The 20,432-nt window shown below is 45.0% G+C and overlaps 1 protein-coding gene across 1 annotated transcript in view; it reads right to left on the minus strand.

Annotated features, from left to right (window-relative positions):
- Nucleotides 1-9,643: 9,643 nt before the first annotated feature.
- BMPR1B (bone morphogenetic protein receptor type 1B) overlaps nt 9,644-20,432 on the minus strand; it is a gene marked incomplete at its 3' end in the record, with an annotated part of 30,680 nt that continues 19,891 nt past the window's right edge. Inside the window, exons 6-10 of the mRNA XM_081999018.1 lie at nt 16,827-17,019; nt 16,110-16,407; nt 13,593-13,768; nt 12,088-12,218; nt 9,644-9,769 (exon numbers count right to left, since the gene is read on the minus strand). Coding sequence (XP_081855144.1) covers nt 9,644-9,769; nt 12,088-12,218; nt 13,593-13,768; nt 16,110-16,407; nt 16,827-17,019 — 924 coding nt within the window. The remainder of the gene's footprint in view (nt 9,770-12,087; nt 12,219-13,592; nt 13,769-16,109; nt 16,408-16,826; nt 17,020-20,432) is intronic.

The raw sequence follows: 20,432 nt of genomic DNA on the forward strand, positions 1-20,432 counted from the left end.
TGTGTTGTGTTCTTGTAAAGGTGGCTGTCAGTGTGTAGGGTAAGTTTGGGGTATGGCGCTTTTTTTTTTCCAAATTTTCTGATCACAGCTGATCCAGTGTATCTTGCTAAACAGTGCAAGACCTAAGTGCTATTTTACTGAATCTCAAAAGCTTTGAGGCAGTGAGGGTCTCTCAAGTCAAGATTTGCTTCCATGGGAGTCCGAGACTCTTTTTTTTTCTGTATCGCTGGCAGAAATGCAGACACTCATGAGACATGTTGGAGCCTGGGATGGCCGCAGAGTAAAACATGTCTGTTCCTTGGGTTTCTTGCTATTTCTGTTGCTTACATATAGAATAAATGTATTTACATGCTGTAAGCCTGTCATTGTGGACAGTGTCCTAATGTCTGTATTGCTACCTAAAATAGTTTCTTTTTGGTTCTCCTTTTCCTTCTTGTTTTGGGGGGTGGGGGGCATGGGGAAGGGAGGGGTAGGGGGGACCTTTAGACCATTGTATGCTCTAGCCCAGTAGTTACCACAGCTCTGAGGTTAATTTTAAACAAGATGATACTGTTGAGGTGGTTGGGTTTTTTTAATCTCGTGTCCAGGGGCACTTTGTAAAGTATCATCTTACTGAGTGTTCAGAAGTCTTTTCAGGTATTGCTCTGGCTCTCATCTGGCCACGAAGTAACTAATTGTTTGCAGGCTGGCTTGCTTAATACCAGGTGGCACAAAGATGGGAGTAGTTTGTGAATGAAAACCAAACCTCTGGCCCTTCTCCCACAAGGACTCCAGTGAGGTATTGACTTGGGGTCACCACCACCATCCAGTCCTCGCTTGTATGTGAAACTTTGAGTTCATAAAATGAGCTGCACTGCAGATTTTTAAATGCTGAAGGACATACTTTGAAGTGGGAATTGAGATTTGTGGGAAAAGTGGGAGAGAGAAATGCAAAGTGTGTGTGTGTGTGTGTATACATAGACAGACAGCCAGAGAGGAGAAAATGAAGGACACCTACTGCTAGAGGCTTTTAGCTCTGATGTCAGTTGTGGGCATCCCCCCTAAACCCAACTTTTGCTTGGGAAGGTGAAGGTCAAAAATCAGTGCTGTGTCATCACTGCAAGGTCAAATAGGCAGTACATCGAGAGCCAACAGAGTGAAAACTGGCAAAGAAGTAGAGTTGGACCAAAGGCACAGAAATGAGCCCTCAAGATTGGTGGGTAAAGCTCCTCACTTGAAATAGGAGCATTTAGTTTGTTTACTTACTTGTCCTTTAAGCTTGGCACCTGCTCCCTGAAGTCTGAAAATCCCTTTATCTGAAAATCCTTTGATAAGCTCTGCCTTTACAAAAAAGCAATGATAACCCAGAGTTCCCACAAACCTCTATCACTGAATAAGTATTTCACATTTTCTGTGATGCTGGTTTAATGTATTTAATAGTGGTTCAGTCTCCTCGACCGCTTACAAAGAAATTAATTGCTATATGTGCCGTACTCTGGGCCTGCCCTTTTCTCCAAAAGCGTCCCATTGCCATGGCATGCGAGTAACTTCTCGATGCCCGTGCAGGAGCGGGATGTAACCGGGCAGGGCCCCCCGCAGCGGTGCGGGGCTCTCCGAGCCCTGGCACTCTGCTCTCCAGCTGCCCGCTTGCAGCTGGCGGGACAATAGCCCCTCAATGAGAAAAGCTCGGGCGGCCCCGAGAGCTTCTTTGGCTGCTGCCAGCTGGCTCTTGCTACGGCTTGCCAGTAAATTCGGGAGCTCGAACAATAGGAACACAAAGCAAAATCAGTCTGGAAAGTAAACACAATTAGAAAGAAGGAGAAGCAAAACGCTCGTCTCCCATCGATTCTGCGAGGCACCGTGCCAAAGCGCCCCTCGAGCCGAGTCAGTTACCCACCGCGAAGCGGGGTGCGCGACACGGCCGAGACAGAGAGGCTACGACGTTACCTGGCGTTACCGCTTTGCCGCACCTGCGCTGTGGACGTTTTTGCTAACACACGTTCTGTCTGTTAATGTTGAAGAGTAAAAAAGAAAAAAAAAAAAAACAAACAAAAAACCAAACAACACGTGAAGATGGTACCTTTGGTACCTTCCTAAAGCAAAGGAGGAGGGCCCGTAGGAAAGGAAACGTCTGTGCGACCCAGGCCGAGAGGTTCTGTTGCGTTTCTCCCTCCTCTTCCCATGTCTCAGCTCCAACCAGAGTTCGTGGGATTTGTTTTCTTTGCTATTCAGATCTGGAGAATTATTTTGGTTTTGATTTCCCTATTGCTGTATCTTCTATGCAATTCCTTTTCTAAAAACTGACTTACTACCAGAGAAGTGCTAGCCATTGCATTATTTGTATTGCTGTACAGTGGAGGTGTGGTTTACTAGTTCTGAGTGTGCCTCTTACCCCCCTCCCTTTTTCTCCTTCCCTCTGTTTGTAAATGCCTGCATTTATTCTGTCAGCCTGACATGTACAAAGTGTAAGAAAGAATTTTTAAACAGCTAATAAATTATATTTATAAGCAACTGAAAAAAAAAAAATACACCACTACCTTGTGTTCAGTTGTTTAGTTCCTGGAAGCTTGGAAGGAAAGAGGGGGCCTTTTATTTAGTTTCTTTTTAAAAACAAACAAGCAAGCAAGCAAGCAAACAGGTCAAAAGAGATGTATCTGCACATAAGAACTTGTTGTGATGTAGTCTCCCTCATTAGATACCATTCATGACATCCACACGCCCATGCAGGCTGTTTCATTGCACTCCATAAATCCTCACGCCTCTCCCTCCAGCGGCTACAGGAGGATTCGCCCCGGACAGTTTTCCGGGGGTTTGTGTTTTGTGGCCGCAGTCGAAGGTGGAGAAAAGCAGCAGGCAAGAAAACGCATCCTCAGCCAGTGAGCTCAGCTCCCCCCCCCGCCCCCCGCATCCAGCCTTTTTGTTACGGGGCGGGGGGGGGGGGGCGCGCAGCGGCCCACTGGGCTTGTCACAAACGCCCGGGAGGCAAACTAAATGCCACCGGGGCAAGGTGATTTTGTCCAGCAATACCTGCTTGTGTCCGATTTAGCCAGGTGGATAGACTGCCTGAACACTGAAGTTCACCCTTCTCACGCCTGTCCCCCGCTGTCAGAGCGCGCGGCCGTTCCTCACCAGCCTCAGTACTAAACCCTGATGTCAGAGGGAGCAAGAGGCAATTCCCCAGCGCGGCCGCTTCTCCCGGCTGAGGAGCGGGGTGGCGGCGGGGAAAGAGTCCTCTCTTACAGCCAGCCCCTCGCAGCGGGTCAGCCCCAGCCTGGAGAGCTCATCCCGCCCCCGACGGAGGCGGTACGGGGGCTTGTGCGCTGCCGGGGGCAGCACCACCCCACCCCACCCCACCCTGTGGGGGTGCGGGGCTGCCTGCACAGCCCGGGGGTCTCCCGCCGCGCCACGCCGAGGAACGCTCAGCCCTTGCCGCCTCATGCGCCGGACCCACAGCCTGCCGGCGCAGCCGCGCCGCGTCTTCGCTCAGCAGCTCTCCCCGCGAGAGGCAAGTCAAGGTTAAGCCAAAGCAGAAGCACTCCAACAGCGTGCGAAGCCAAACACAGCAAACAGCCCAAAAGCTGAGAACGTGGCGACAAGTGCATTTGCCAGGTTTGCGAGACCCTGCGGTCCAGCTGGAAAAGGGCAGGCCTTTAAAAACCAGTCCCCGGTATGCTTGGATTACAGCAAGCTTTTCCCAAGGCACAAAGTAACTTTATTTTCTTTTCCTCCTGTTGCAAGTCTTAACAGGAGCTACGTGGCCGGCGACAGACAACGGCTCAGGCTGTTCTCCCCGAGCACGGGACACCGCCGGCTTCATCGTTCTGCAGCGAAGGGCGTCGCTGACGCAAGGCTCCTGCCTTTCCCTGGCTGCTCTGCTCAAAACGGGATGTGAGCAATCTTTGCCCGTTGGCTCCTGTAGTTTATTTGCAGTTAAGGGGCAGTAATTCTTCGCAGGAGGCCGGGCACAGGCAGCCCTGCAGTACCAGCTCGTGCAGAGGTCCCTTGCGGCTACTGGGGACGGAGCTGGGGACTGGCAGGACTGGCAGGTTACTGAGCCAAGACCTGCCAGCCCGAGTCTGGACAAAATACTGAGCACATCGAGCGTGGCACAGAGCTGCGGCCAAGTGCCAGTAACAGGTTTACTCCATCCAAAAGCCGCTGGACCTGTGGCAACCTGGAGGGAGAACTGTTCATTTTTTTTCTTTTACGATTACCTTCTCTGTAATTGGAAGAGGTAGATTATGTATGAAGAGGACTTGGAGCTATGACATGAATGGACAATCCCAAGGGACACAAGGCATAACTTCTTCGATGGTAACTTTGGACACCATGTGGTCCCGCAGCTAAAGAGAGCTGAGCTGCACGCAGGGCTGGTTTCTCTAAAACGAACATGCCCACTTCGGCCACAGTCGCTGCTTTTACATTTCCTGGTGTCTCTCTGCCGTCTCTTCCTGTTTTGTCTTTCCATATACAGCTTTCACAGTGGACAAGCTCTTTTCTGTCCATCCCACTATTCCCACCCTGTCTATGTGTATTGCTGAGCTCGAGTTTCCTTCAGTTTGTGACACCCCTGTGGGCTGGGTCTGCCACAGCCTGCAGTCTTCGCACTGGCCAAGCAGCTCCCTTCTTATCTTCAGGGACTTTTTCTTCAGGTACCTCACCTCTAGACGTTCCCCCTGAGGCTCCTGGAAGTGTCTGCTCCGGTGTTTCTGCATGTGAAGGTGGGACTGCAACTCTCCTTCCCAGGCAGTGAAAGGCACGGTCCGGTGCGTGTCACAAGGAAGCAGAGCTCTGGTTTCGGCAGGGAACAGTAGCCTGACTCTGCCAACCTTAAACGGAAGCGAAACTGTCCCGGCATCACCTGCAGCTGCAGAAGACACGGGTAGCTAAGCCTGGCAACGCGTAGAGCATGTAAAATGAGGAGAGAGCCTCGGACTGCCCCAAAAAGCCATACCGAGAAAGTTATGAGAAAGGAGCAGAAGGCGGCTGCACAAACACCCACCTCGCCCGCCTCAGCGAGTGCTGGAGAAGGTGCAGCCCAGACGGGCTGTGCGGGAGCACCAGATCACCTCCAGCGCTGCGCAGCCAAGGGGAGCAGCAACAGCCCCAAAACTATGGCATACGGCGGCATGCCAGGGACAACCTGCAGCAAGCACGGGGCTTTCCCACCTAGATGTGGCCTGGCCAAGGGACTGTGGGAATGCTGCTGGAGAATAACCGGAATGCTCCGCCACCGATCGCAGAAAGCCCAGGGCAAAACAGGAGGGCTGCAGGGTCTGTGTTAGTCACCGGCAAGATGCAGCTCAAGGGAAAAATGCTGTTTACACCCTTCTCTGAAAATAAGCGGCAAGGTAGTCACATGTTAGGAAATGCCACGCTGACTGCTGCATGCTGAAACACAGCACTGCAGAAGAAGAAGAGAGCTCAGACCACAAATACAAATACATACAAATATCTCTATGCATGCAGGGTTGCAACTTTTTTTCTCCTGAAGCACGGGGCTGGAAAATCTAGCTTCAGCCTGTGCACAGATTACCTCCCGTGCTATTAAAAATAGTCGTAATTCATAAATATGTGGGGGAAAGAAGGGAAGGCGGGGGCTCACAAAAATATTATTATGCAAATGCCAAGTTTCTATAGATTTACATAATCAGCCACAAAATGAGGGTGACTGCTCTATTAGTGATAACACTATTTTAATTACTATTTCTCTCTTCACCGAGTTGTGAAAGGGGTGCTGCTTTTTTTATGCCAATGGAAGCATATGCAACATCTTACTCTTTACTTATTTGCTCAGAGGAAAAATCTTATTAAAATAAATAAATAAAATGAGGCACAGTCAAAATAATCTAGCTAGGGAAATGAAACCCAAAGTCAGTGCTTTTCAAGCACATGAAAAGTAAACAGAAGTAAAAGCAATCTCTTTCACAGAGAGATGGAACCAATTTTATTTGGGGGAATGTTAAAACAACCATCTACAATCCAAACAAATACAATGTAACAGTGTGTTCCCCAGGTTTTCTAATTACAGTATTTACAAGTTTAATAAGGCACTGGTTCTCAAAAAAGAACACAAATTAGTTTCTTAGTCTTTACATTGTCAACCTTTTCTTTAATAGAAATAACTTTGTGCTAGAGAAAGGATAGCAGTTGCTAGATGGCATCTCTCTTCCCTTTGGGTTTTTTATTTTTCCTTCTCCTTCCACTTACCTATGCCATCGTACCTATGCCAATAAGTCACTGAACTAAACTTCCTTCAGTGATTTACATTTGAAAACTGGATTTCCAGACCTGCAGGCACTGAAGCCATGATTATCTCTGCCACTGACTTCCAAGCCCTCATTGACACGCACTGTGAAAATACCAAAATCTGGAAGTGACATTAAAAGACCACACCTGGCAAAATAAACGTACTAACCTGTAGTCACTGTACATGCTGAAACCATATTACACTTTGAGTCTTGCAGAAAGTCAACCATGCAGGTACCTCAAATGTCACTGTGCTAGAAAAAACGACCTGCCTCTGGCCTTAGGAATATCCCTTTACAGTATCATCGATTACAGTGGGCAAGAGATTTGAGGGCAGAATCTGGCCTTTCGAGTCTTGGAAGAAAAGGGGCAGGCACTAGTTACACAACTGCAGCCGCCTTGCTTTCTCAAGAGGTGTGTCTCCTTGTATATATATATATTTATTTTCCTATATAGCACCGTTGCAGTGACTTGTCAATTATGGATTTTCATAAATAAATACTATGTTTTATTTAGTGCTTTATCATCCATAATAGTTTACTCTCAATCCACATACTGGAGTTATTCCAGACTCCTAACTGAATCTATCTATCTATATAGAACCCACATAAACTTGAACATTTAACATACACACTTTATGTAACCTATCAATGAGTACCTTGGATCCCTTTTTTTTTTTTTTTTGGACCGAAAAAAGTAAGACTTGTTCAGAAAACCAGTGACTGGCCCTTTGTCTCACAACACATTGATAGCAGGTGCCGGGGGCTTCACGTACCCCACATCCGCCAGCCGGCAAAGCGCATTCCGAAGCATTTCGGGGGAGCGCCATGATAATTTAAAAAAAAAAAAAAAAATCTATTTAGGTGAAACACACCTAAACATGGCCAGGAAGAGGCATCCTGCTGTGCAACTGCTTGTCCAGGACCCACAGAGACCGGTCTCAGAGGTGGGATTTGACCGAGCCTGCCCCTGACTGCTGCCAAAGTCAGCGGTCCCGTCCACTTCGTCGAAGCCGAGAAACCCCAGTTCCTCGGGGCTGCGCTGGTTTTTATGAAATGGCATGAAGGCAAAAGGAGTGAGAGCAGAAACCTCGTGGCTCCATTCACTAAGACAAAAAGGTGAAGCGAGGCTGGCCTGTCCTCCTCATTTTGGGCCACAAATCTTCAAGCCAAAGTAGCCAAGGAGAGGAGCAAATGCCGCTCTCAGCTAGGCAAGCGCGCTCTGTGTTAAGGACGGGAGAACCGGCATCGCCCCTCTTGGGGCCAGGGTCCGGTGTCCTAATAACTCTCAGAGATTTTCTTTCTGTATTGCTCGCTATTTTTGGGTACAGGCAGGGAAACTGCACTGTGGAAAAAGCACTCCAATTAACCAAAATCCTCCCATTAAACTTTTTAACACCTATAATCATGGAGGTCTTGCTGGTTCTCTTGCACCTGCGCATTTTTCTCTGTTAGCTTGAAAGTATAAAATGGTAATTTTTCCAACTAGAAATACCTTCAGGGAGCCGTGAAGCTAAATCCCAATTATATACACCTACCTACCACAAATCAATCAGTTTTGTCCGAAAAGGGAAAAAAGAAGCATTACAGAAATGCTAAGGCTAAATCCAGCATAGCAATTATTTCAGTCCTGAAATAGGCTTAGCATAATGAAAGCAGCATTTGCAAGGACTTATTTCAAAATTAAACTGCACACCATCTAGTGAAACAGGACATAGGCACTCAAAAAAATTTAAAAAAATAAGAGAAGGGTAAAGAAGAGTAAACCGCTGACTGCCACACAGCTCAGCTTTGATAATCTGATGAAGAACAGAGATCTTTCCAAAGACAATACCTCACGGGGAACATCTCACCTCTCATTTCCCCTTCTGCAGTACCAGCATCGCAGCAACTGCTGCAGCCCCAGGAAGGAGGAACGGGGAAAGACGGTAAATACATTTCCCCTTGCTCTTCTCCCCTAAAAGCTCCTCTTGCGGGGAAGCAGGATGCTGCGCAGCCCCCGCTGGGCGGCAGAGCCTGTCACTGCCGCGCAGCGGCTCCCAGAGGCGTGGAGGCTGCTGGACGGCCACCCGAAATAGTAAGGCAGACGAAGCTGGAGCCCCAAACCGTTCGGTTTGTGGTGCCTCCCACCACAGCGGGAGAAGCGCCGGGGGCACCTGCCGGCTGCCAGCCGCGGTGCCTGACGCTCTCCGTCCACCCACGCCCCCGGCTCCTTCCCCGGCACCTTGCCACCGTGGCCAGGGAGGCACCAGGTCTCCTTACGTTTAAAGAAAAATGATCGCCACCCCAAAAATGGGATTTTTGGAGGTTTTTCACTTTCCTTTAAAAGGGGAAAATAAAAAGGGGGGAAAAAAAAAAAGGGAACACAATCTGTGGTGTTTTTTTCCAACTGTGGTTGTAGACGGACACCCTCACTTTTACACAGATGAGAGAGCAAGTTAGTGATTTTTTCTCACAAGGAACTTCCCCTTACCCAGTGGTCGTGCACGTAGGTCACAGCAGTTTCAAATTCACCAGCGGATCCAAGTGTGTACTTAATTTTCACTCACACACAAAATACTTTATTTTGCAGTGAGGGGAAAGAAAGAAAAAAGAAAGCTGAGAAAAGGGGCACTTGTTTATCGTCCCGTTACCGTAGCCAGCAGATGCAAACATGAAGAGCTTCTTTGAACAAGTCACCCCAAACCATACTCATACGGCTCCCGATGATCTTAAATGAAACACGACCTATCCCTGGGACAGGCCGCCCACAGGACCCTGTCCGCCCCTGCTAACGATGGCAGGGGTGTAATTGGGCTCCATCTCTATTCTGCGAGAACCGCTCGCACGTGCAGGGCTACGGAAAGTTGTCTCTGCAGGTAGGCAGCTTTTAAGGAGGTTTCCAGTACAGCTCCTCTGAGCTGCACAGACCCACTCTCTTTTTGTATTAAACGCTGGAGTGCAATAGTCTTTTTATAAATGAAAAAGTCGCTTCGCTTTAATTTTCAGCGCAGTTTTCTCCAATTTGCTATTTTAATGTAACAATATACATCTTTTTTACTTCTAACCAAAAGTTTTATTTTCATAAAATTTAAAGCAGTATCTTTTTAAACAATCAAAATAATAATAATAACAATAATAAAATAATAAGTGGCTTTCACAGAAAGCAACATGCATAATCTTAAACCAGTTACTAAAACTGTATTTCCCCGTGTAAACAAGGGCTGACAAGCCTCTTCCAATCTCGCATGTTAAAATTCAGCTGATTTTGCGAAGGATTATCTCCTCAAAAGCTGGCAAACAAACTTACAGCTGCTCTTAAGCGTGACTGCATTCAAGGTACTTATTAGCGAAGACTTTCAATACCTCTTCAGGACTTCTGCCTGTACGAGACAGTCCATTTCCATGGGCCTTCACGAGGACAGCCTCTGGCCGAGTCAGAGTTTAATGTCCTGTGACTCTGACATTTTGGCAAGCGTTTTCTTGACCCGCAGGGCTGTCAGCCGGGAGGCGGGGTTGTGAGCCCAGCACTCCATCATCAGCTTCCCCATCTGCCGTAGGCACTGCGGAGAGAAACGGGAGAGAGTCCCGTCTGGGTCAGTGGATGGCAATGCCGAAAAACTGAAGGGAAAAGGTCTTTTTCTAAAGGGTAGCCAAACAAAAGACAACATGCTGGCTGGTAATGCTTTTCAACAGCTACTATTTTTCTGTATATTAAGGAGAGTTCTCAAAACATGGCAATTACTCTCATACTTTACAACAAGTTGTAGTCGAGACATGGCTGTACGCTCCACAAAAGCACTTTTCTGACCTCCCCTTCCCCAAATCCACGCAGAAAAGCTCCCTCAGCCTGACACGCGCAAGCGTGGCTTTGTACAGCGAGCCCTTTGCTGTACAAATTCAGTGGAATTCATTTTCCTCAGCCAGCGACCGGCCCCCAGCCTACAGCCCAGCATGAGCCTGCAGGAAAACCATCTGCGAGCGCCTGGCTCGGCTCTGCCCCGTCCCACTCCATCCCCTGCTCACTTCCGAAACATAGCCAGACACTCCTGGCTCCTGGCTCTGTTGCTGACAGGATCTCAGCGTTGCCTTTGCCATCCTGGAGAAGGAGCATACATCCCTGGCTCTGCGTCTACCACCTTCTTTCAAACATAAAGCATCCCACAAGCCACCGCAGCCGGGCGATCACCCCATCAGCCTACGGATTTACACTGCCTGCTACAGTAGGAGAAGTTTTCCATCCTGTCCAGCTTGTTCTTCATTTTCATGAGGCTCCTGGCCCCAGAAGCAGTGCAGACCCTGAAAGGGATTAAGCATAAACCCCACCAGCAGCGCCCCAACCAGCCTAATACATTTCAGATTAATGTGGATTTTTATAAATACGTTTTGATGATACACAAGTTTGCCTCTCATCGCTGCCACTCCTGAACAGGGATTACTGACGATGCTAACCAATTAAGCAAGAACAGTTATTTCAAGGAGCCTCCCCAATCCTCGATACGTGTAGCGGCAGACCAAACATGCACAGTGTGCCACCACACAAAAGCCCTTCCCGGGATCAATTCTAACAGTGCTTCCTCCAGGGTGTTCACTCCTGCTTCTGAAGGCTCAGAAGGATTTGGCTAGGGAGAGGATGAGGCACATGATTCTTGGTTAGATCTTCCCACACAGGCTGTTGCACAAGTCCTTGAGCCTCCCAGGGAGGGTGTTTTGTTTTTCCCTCGCTTTCCCAAATTGCCTGCCTACATCTCATGCCACCTGAATCTTTCACCTATCTGCAGATTATTCATCTACACACTGCTATTCCCAAATGGCAGCTGTCTTCTGTGACTGTAGAATTTACAGCATTAAAGTGTACCAACTGGACAGGGCTCTGAGCAACCTGATCTAGTTGAAGAGGTCCCTGCTCACTGCATGGGGGTTGGACTAGATGACCTTGAAAGGTCCCTTCCAACCCGAACTATTCTATGATTCTATAATTAACGTGATTAATGGTCCCTCCTCCTTTGCAACTTGAGAGTGGTCGGCAGGTTTGCCTGCAGAACCTCAACTGTCCGTCTCCGATCCCACGAGCACAACTTTGCTTTGTCACAGATGCTGAGCAGGGAGCGTTCAGATTCTCCCCCAGCCCTCTCACCTCCTTGTTTATTTTGGAAAACATTTTCTAGATCCTACATCTCTTCTGAAAGGCCACACCTGTAGCCCTCTTTGCTAAAATGCAAAGATGCAGTGAGTGATCTCCGCGACCTGGCTACAATGGCCTGTACTATTGCACCTCGATACCGTAACAGTGAAACTTAATATTTTGTGCTAATGTTAGCATAAAATCATGGTAAAATCATGTTTCCAAGCCTGTACACCTATGATCACAGAAAAGCTGTATGTTCATTTCATTTCAAAGCGACAAGAGATATTTCCTTCTTTAAAAAAAAAAAAAAAAAGGAAAAATGTTGGAGTTACAGCCCACACATCAGTTATGCTGAAGTAGCTGCCAGTACACCGCCACTGCACTATACGCTATATAATCATTTCTCTTTCAAAATTTTTGGCTAGCCACTGATTAAATGATACTAATGCTGGGAGCAGAAAGCAAAATGAATGCAAGGGGAAAACAGGGAGACTAAGAAGGTCTGAGCACAGCCTGCTATTGCTGTGGGATCGGGCAGACAGCACACGAGGAACCTGCTTGCAAATATTGTAAGCTACGGCCCCTGGGGCTCTGAACACCTTCAGTGGAGGTATCTGAGGAGGTTCTTCCCAAGCCCTGTTATACCATGACTGGTGCCAAAGCTCCTCTTCACTCAAAAGGATGCAGAATTGGGTCAATCTCACTCACTCGCTCTGGCTAAAAAGACAGGCTGCATGTTAAGAGGGACGATACCTCATCACTGCTCCATCTGTTGGGAAACGAAGGACGTAATCTCTTGATGCACACGATCTCCCGCATGTCCTCATACGAGGGGTCGCTGGGCACAAGGTCATGGTACGGAAGCTGATATTCCTCAACTATTCCTGAAAGAAGCAATTAGTTGGCTGTCACCTGCAGAAGACACCTTCCACTACCCTCTTCTCCTTTCATTTGATAAAAGATTGACCATATTAAAAATTTGACGCACTTCTCCTTAAAAGCACCTCACTGCCCTGAAGTGTATTCCACAGTCAAGCTCCAGCAATGACTCAACTGCTCTGTAAAGACTGACCAGGTATCTTAATCTGAGAGCACAGTTACTTGCCAGGTGAGACAGTTTCTGTCCAGTCCAGCGATCCCTAGTAAGTTATCACAGAAAGAACTAGTAGCATAGGGCCCATATCAGAGTAATTAGGCAGACGATTAACCTCCAGTTAGGTCTCCTCCTTATCAGTGGACCTGGTATAAATTAAAGTGCATTTCTGTGCCTTTTCAGAACATGGCAAGGTACCATTCTTTGTGCACAGCAATGATGAGGACAGTATTACAGATTTTACATTGCATCATTGCAATACATGCACTTCACCAGTTTGTAAACACAGAAATCACATTGCTCATCACTGAAATTCAGCTCCTCTAGGGTAAGCATGGAGCAAGCATTCAGCACAATACTGCAGGCTTTAAAGACCAATAAAGTCTGGTGAAGGAAGCGCAGACCCGAGAGAGACATTCTCTACTCTTAGTAGCCACCAATCTGGCACGTAACCACTGCCAAGTCGTTTCTCTGCATTTCACTTTCCTCAGCGGCAAAATAGAAGTAATAATACCAATCATTTTTGTACTACGCTGAGCTCTACGTGCCGAAAGCACACACAGCCTACACATACAAAAATGGATCTACACTCCAAATCTGCAGCTGGCTACATTGCTTTGTCTTTGCTGTCCTCATGCCTGAAGGCCTGATACCAGAAGGAAATGAGGCACATCACTGGTATGACAACAATGTAGTAAGTGCCACTTTTTTCTACTTGTCTTGTAAATAGATTATTTATTTTAAATAGTGGTACAGCATACCCCCAAACTGTTTGTCTTCCTCCTTCTATTTAACTCTAACAAAACAAAGAAATGGCTATTTTCTTTCTGATAAAATGACTAAATATCCCCGGGTCCAGCAAAAAAGTGTTGCCATTGGAAAAGGCTCCCAAATTAGTTTCATATCCCTTCTTCAGTGCAGGCATCCGCTGCCTTCAAACAAGCCATTAAAATACAGTCTAAATCTTTGCCGTTGAAATAGCACAGAGTGATGCTTTAAAATAAGTTTCAACAAGAAAACAGCTGTGAAGAGAGTTACCTGTACGGTTTAGCCACATTTGTTTATTACAGTAAAAACAATTATCCGGGGAAAAGGATGTAATGGAAGCTTCAAGTTATGAATGGGGTTCACTGACACAATTAAAAGCGATCTCCCAGGTCTTTACCTCCTGAAACACATCTCCTTGCTATCTCCCAAAGGATGAGCCCAAAACTGTACATGTCAGCCATGATGTACGACTGGAAGTGATTTCTATTCAAGCTTTCATCCAGCACCTCAGGAGGCATATAGCGTTTTGTCCCAACACGGGTGTTTGGCGGTATGTCTACCTCATTTGTATCACTAAAAGAAAAAGAAGGGGGGAAAAAAGGGCATCAAACATGCAATAAAGTGGCTTGAAAAGCAAGCAACTTAGATGGGAAAAGTAGTAAATTCACACCACATCCACTCTCAAACAAGGTCAACAGTAATGCATAATCTTAATGGAACAATTCTTACAAGCAAAGCTTCCTAGTGTGAAGGCAACCCTTCTTAAAAGGCTGACCTGCCTGAGGCTATGTTAAGCATTCAAACGCAGAACCACAATGGAGATAAGGCTCAACAGGGATGCTGCAACATTTGTGAGATTTCATTAGCATTAGCCTGAGCTCTAACGCTGGTGATAACAATCAAATCTTCATTAAATGCTATTTTCTTAACACACTCCACCACCTAATGCTTTAGTCTTAGCAATTAATGGAGGACACTAAATGGCTGGGGCAGTATGACTTGGCTGTAGCAAATCAGATCTGCAAGGAAGGCAAGTCTAACTATTTTTTGTGCATACATTATGTTGGATCTCTCCCAACCTTTACGTATCGAGATGTGTAAACAAACACACAGATGTGCATGTGTAAAAAAATGTAATCAAATGTGTCACTCCTCACACATGGACCAGAAGAGACAACGTGTATCTAACGGGAAGCAAATTCCCATTAATTATGTGACTGGATTTTTTTTTTCCCCCCCTTATTAACTCAGATTCAGCTCTATCAGTTTTAATGTTTGTAAAATTTCAATATATGGCATGTGTTGTGGTTTTCTTAAAAAGGTCTGTGTGCCTTTCCCCACCTTCAAAACGTAAACGTTTTAAATGTGATGGATACAACAAAATCTCACAGAACAATTATACAACTTCTTCTGTAATTTTTTTCACCTATAGAACTTTCTTCACCTACAGTTATGAAAATGACAAAAAAAAAAAAAAGCCAAGTCTGAGGTACAACCAGTCACCTACACAGTCATTAAAGCATACATATGCTGATGGCATTTCAGTATACCTCCAAGAATGTAACATAAATCTAGACCTGCACCACCTTGCAATATTTCGAATAAAAGGAAAAATGCAGAGAACTCTACTAAACTCATTAGCTTCAGCAGAGCACACCCCTTTCAACTTACTTTTTTCTGTTCCTGGTCATTGCCTGAGAAGTGCTGTGTAAGGCAAGGAGGCAAGGATTGTCTAAGGCAAGGATTCAGTATGAAAACAAGCCAAGTATGTAATGTAAATTCCATTTGGACTGTGACAAATATTTATTTCACCTTCTTTTATAGCAACACGTGGGAGGTTCCTAGGTTCATACCTAAGCAGTGTGCTGCTCCGTACTTGTCGGGCAAGGCATACCCGCAAAGGGTGAATTTCTTCCCTGAAACTTTTACAGCAGACAGGGTATTTCCAAGTTGTTGTTTTCTGGGCCCCTGTTCCTCAAAGTAAAAGAACTCCTTTCTCATGTCCTAAAGGAAGGTCAGGTTCATAAAAGAAAAGTCTCACTGAGAAACCCGGTAGATAAGTGAATGGGGAGAAGAGGACATAAAAACTGCCTTTCGTTACACTCTGAGTAATTTCAGTTCAAGATTTGTACAGAATTCTTAAAACGTTTTTTGATACTTGAGGGATCCCATGGTTTCAAAGCTGACTTCTGAAACTGAAACCTTCAGTCTACGGCCACATTTCTGTGCACAGAAAAATCAGAGGCTTCGTAACCCACGTCTCCACCACCAGGATTCAGTGCTGAGAGCTCAAGCTCCTTTTGAACAGAGCTGTCAGACAGCGATGACTCCTTTAAAAATCCCAGGAGTGCATAAGTCCTACTTGTCTGCTCTAAGTTGTTTAAACACACAACCGTTTTTTTTTAAATCAAATTTAAAAGCCATTTCAAAAATCAAATCTGTACTTCAGCAATTTGATTTGTAGGAAATGAAACAAAAGGCAGCCCAAATGCGGTGCTTTTCAATAAATCCCACTTAGTAACTTGTGCAAATGATTAGTATCATTCTACATAAGTTGTGAGTGAATTATCTTGGGATAAGACAAGCTGAAAGCTTCAGTGACAAGTTTATGTACATGAGTTCAACCTGTCCATAGCAATACTCCGGTCGCTATTGAGGGCAAAGTGATGAAAACTGAACCTCTATGCAAATGAAACTAATGTGCTCAATAATTAAAAAGTGACTATTTATACCTGCATTATGTGTTTATGCGACATCCTCACCTAGACAGGTAGCCCCACCTCACATACAGATGAGCGTAGCATGAAAAGTACGCACATACACTGCGGGTGCTTACACCTTGCTCGGCCAACAACTAAACCAGTGTTTGCGCCTCATTTACCAACTTCCCCTTGTCCTCCTCAATTCTACTCACCTGATAAATTTAACAGCCAAGCCCAAATCTGCTATACAGCAGGTGCCGTTCTTTTTTACCAGGATATTCTTACTTTTTAGGTCACGGTGGGCAATAGCAGGTTTGCCCTGAGTACTGAAGATCTCAGTGTGCAGGTGGCACAAGCCACTAACAGAGGAGTAAGCCAGTTTTAGCATGGCTTTTGTGTCCAGGGTAGTAGATTTTAGATAATCATAAAGTGAACCATTCTCATGGTAGTCGGTGATGAGATACAGCTGGGTCCAAGATCCTGTACCTTTAATGTCTGCGGCAATGAATCCTGCAAAAGAAAAGATTTTCAAATTAATACTTCTTAGGGCTTTCTTTGACTGCTCAGAACTCTGGACTGTCAGCCACTTCAATAGTTTTATTAATTTCTTTCATCTTACTTCCATGCAACTACGCCTCACCTCTAGCCCTTTAACATCTTTTCAGAAAGCTCAGATATGGAAATAGAGGTGGCAGAAACAGATGTGTGGTGTTTGGAGTAACAGCCCCCAAGCCCCATTATTTTTTAACTTTTATATATGTTTCAGTAATCCTTGAAACATCTTTCTTTTGAAAAGTGCTGGGTGGCTAACTGCAGGGCACAGCAGGTAACAAAGCACATAGGAAAGGGCATCAGACAACAGCAAATACAGAATTATTACACTTAAGAAACCTGTACGCTATCAAATAATTCTCTTTAATGTCACTCACCGAGAATATTTTCATGCCTCATCAGGACAGTCTGGTAGATTTCCGTCTCTCTGAACCAGCTGGCCTCCTCCGTGGTAAAAAACACTTTCACAGCTACCTTTTCCCCACGCCACTTTCCCATCCAGACTTCTCCGTAGCGACCTTTCCCAATCTGCTTTACCATCTGAATCTGTTTCGCGATGGTCCTCTGAACCTGTGAAATGCCGAGACGGGCGGTTACAACTTGCTCCCCAGAAACCTTCTGCACTCACCTCCCTCCTCCTTGTGTCTCCTTCCCCTGGCGGAAAGGGGAATATGCAGCCACCGCGACATGGATTTCAGCAACGCCCCGCAACTTGGATGCTCCCCGTTTCCCCCAGGACGCAGTGCTGGTGAGGCCATTCCTGCCACCGTGGAGAAGCCTTTCCACACCTTCCTCAACCGCACCGTGGCCCCTCAGGAAGCAAACTGGTCTGTGTGAAGGAAACACTTGACTACTAACCTTGACATTTTTATCTTCCTGCCACTTTGTGAAACTTTTTTTTTGTTATTTTTGGAAAAGCTTTGGCAGAACACACTCCTGGCCACCCCACCCCAGATTCCAAAGGGGTAGGTAACACATTTTTAATTAAAACGGGGATGTTTGTTACATACTCAACACCGTTGACACTCAAAACTAGGGCTCACAGGAGCCAAAAGCATACCAGCGCTCCAAAACTAGCAAAATTACTGAGAGCAGCTTCTTATCAGCTTCCTTGAAAATCCCATGCCTAATAATTTCAAATTAAAAGCTGGTGTTAGGAACCTCAACCACTACTTGCACAGTTGCAATCCACATGATTACATTAATTTTAATAATCATTACATAGGAATAAAAAGTAAGATTTTCCCCCCCCCCCAAAGATATGGAAGCACAGCTTTAAATCTGCCCTTTCTAGCGTCCACACCTACTTTGTCCGTGGCTGTACTGTGAACTGATGCTAAAGTCAAACCATTTGTGCAGCTGTAGCACAAGATCAATGTATTCAGCAGCATTGCAGAGATACCCTTCATAAGGATGGCAGACCCCACGTAGTAGATGGGCCGATTCTACATTTAACAAGATTTTATGACTACAAAAGATCTTAGACAAACAGAGACTAATACATTTTCACAGGACTGGAGCGTGTCTGCGGATCACGTATTTCTAAAAGTTCACAACCAAAAACTCAAGTGGATGCTGAGTTGGTGTTCACAGTTGACTCAGCCTCACCCTAGTGTAACAGGAGATTAAAATGTCACCCTCTTGTACTTCACTATAGCCAGTTCAATCCACAGCTAATGATTTTTCGTTTGGTAGGACTTTACGAGATTTTGAAAGAAAACAACTTTATAGCCTCCAACGCAAGGAGATTTTCATCTGGCCCAAGCAATTGGCACAATCTGGACAAGTGCAAATTCAAGGTCTCTAGGTTTTGCCACCATCCATATACAAATTCCAAGCAGCTTACTGCAGCAAGTGTGCACTGTCTGAATCCCTATGAAATCATATGCATTTCATGTAACCCCAAATATTTTTGCAATCTTGGCTGACAGAAATGATCAAAACTTGATTTTAAAATCATTTGCTTCCTTTGTTACCCCTTGGAGGTCCAGCGGAAACTACCATGGTAATGCAGAGCAGGACTGCCACAACCCCACTGAAGCACGAATGTATGTCCAAAGAGGAACTCAAAACCTATTAGGTAAGGTCTGTTATAATGTTTTTGTAAATAAATTACTCATTTTCATATTAGACTATTAGAAGAAGAAAAACATACAGTGGCATTTATGCAAAGCTATTTCAAAAGTCCCAGCTTTCTTCTTCTGTCATCTAAACAGAAATCCACCTTTTCAGCCCTGCAATGTATTATTAGACTTCCAAGATGGTGGCTTCAGTGCCATTATCAGTGAAAACCAAGAACAGAGATTAGCCTTCATTTTTAAAATTGATTTATTCTCTTTTATACTCTCATATAGCGAATTGAACAATAGTTATATTACATTGGAATTTTGCCGTAATATTTTGTAATGTCATTTTAGCATCATTGCTTTCTATTTTGCCCATTTTAAAAATGCATCCTGGACAATAATGCAGTTATATCAAATAACTTAATTTGTGTAAATATATGTAATGGCATCATAAAGTACATGGAATTACAATAGTTAATGATGAAAAGTTCCTTATTAAATTACATTAAGAAAATGAAAAACACATTTCTGTTATGGGTTTTCAGGCGGCAGAATACTATGTGAAGGGCCTTAACCTGGTTTCCTCTTGCTAGAACTGGTCAAATGATTTCCTATGAACAATTTATTTTAAGGAATTTAGCCCTTTCTTGAATCATAAACTGATTATGATGTCTAAAACAAATTGGTTAATCAAAATTGTTGGATGAGCTGAGCTAATAAGCATGCTGAGTGATGTGTTCATGTGAATTATTTACACTGAGTGGGGTTGGGGTTTTTTAATTTCTTTTCAAATCTGTGTATTTTGCTGCTTGAGCTCTGCGAGCAGCCAGGTAAGGTTACATGGCCCTTTGTTTCCTCTCCCTGACTGGAATCAATCCAATTACCAACTACTTTACTTTCTGCATCTTATTTTTCTGATGTTCAGCTAAATGTGTTCAGCTACTACAGATGAAAATTCAGACAAACCAACTTTTTGCAACTTCAATATTTTGAACAGAGAACTTCACACCTATGGCTGGGATGCAGTCCCTTGAAAAGTGAAATCCATTGGAAGAGAAATTAGGAAAAAAATACGTGAAAAGGTAGAGACCAAACTGTAATTCAGCAAACTCTTCATATAGACCGCTGAAAGAGAAGTCCCCAGCCTCTAATCTCCTTCCCTGGTTTTGCACGTGGATTCACGGGGGCAACAGCTTCACCTACACTTCTTGCTCTGTCAAGGCCAATGGACTTCTCCTTGCTTGCACAGACTTGATTGTGCACCCCAGTTTGTTGGCTCAAAGACTTTACTTAGAACTTGTTGCATTTTTTTCTTGGTTTAAAATCTGATTGGCAGCATTCAACCTGCGGCAAACTTTTCTGTCGGAGGTACGAACAGGTCAGGAGAAAGAACGCTTGCTCAATGCCGAAGTATTAATAAAATCTTAGTTAATGCTTGTTTTTGGTATAACATTTGTACCCATGGGAAGAAATGTTCTGCACAGAAGAAAAATATTACTGTTTAGCATAAAGTGACATTTTGTAATAAATTTGCAGCTTACTTTCCTGAAATAATAACTTTGGATGTTTTGGTCTTTGAACAAGAAATAATACAGTTAAAAACTTCCACACTAAAGTCTAGAGCATTATTGCCAGGCACTTTCTGTATACTTCTTTCAGGCATGGGACTAAAGGGATTAATTTGTGCACTTCTAGTGAGCCTGTAGTGGTTGTAGCTGTCTGGGAAATGCAGCAAACATCTATTACCAAGTGCAAGATTCATTATAGCTCTCGTTTTCTTCTCTTCCACAGAAAATCACTACTTAAAGGGAAAGTCTGGGGAAAAAATGCATGTGCTTTCACAGGCAAAGACAGGGGGGAAGGAGTGCCTTCAGGAAGAACTCTTGGTCCAGTGGCTGCAAAGTCTCCAGGCTTGAG

The sequence above is a fragment of the Phaethon aethereus genome, assembly GCF_964289735.1.
Source record: "Phaethon aethereus genome assembly, chromosome: 4".
In the NCBI taxonomy this organism is placed as follows: domain Eukaryota; kingdom Metazoa; phylum Chordata; class Aves; order Phaethontiformes; family Phaethontidae; genus Phaethon; species Phaethon aethereus.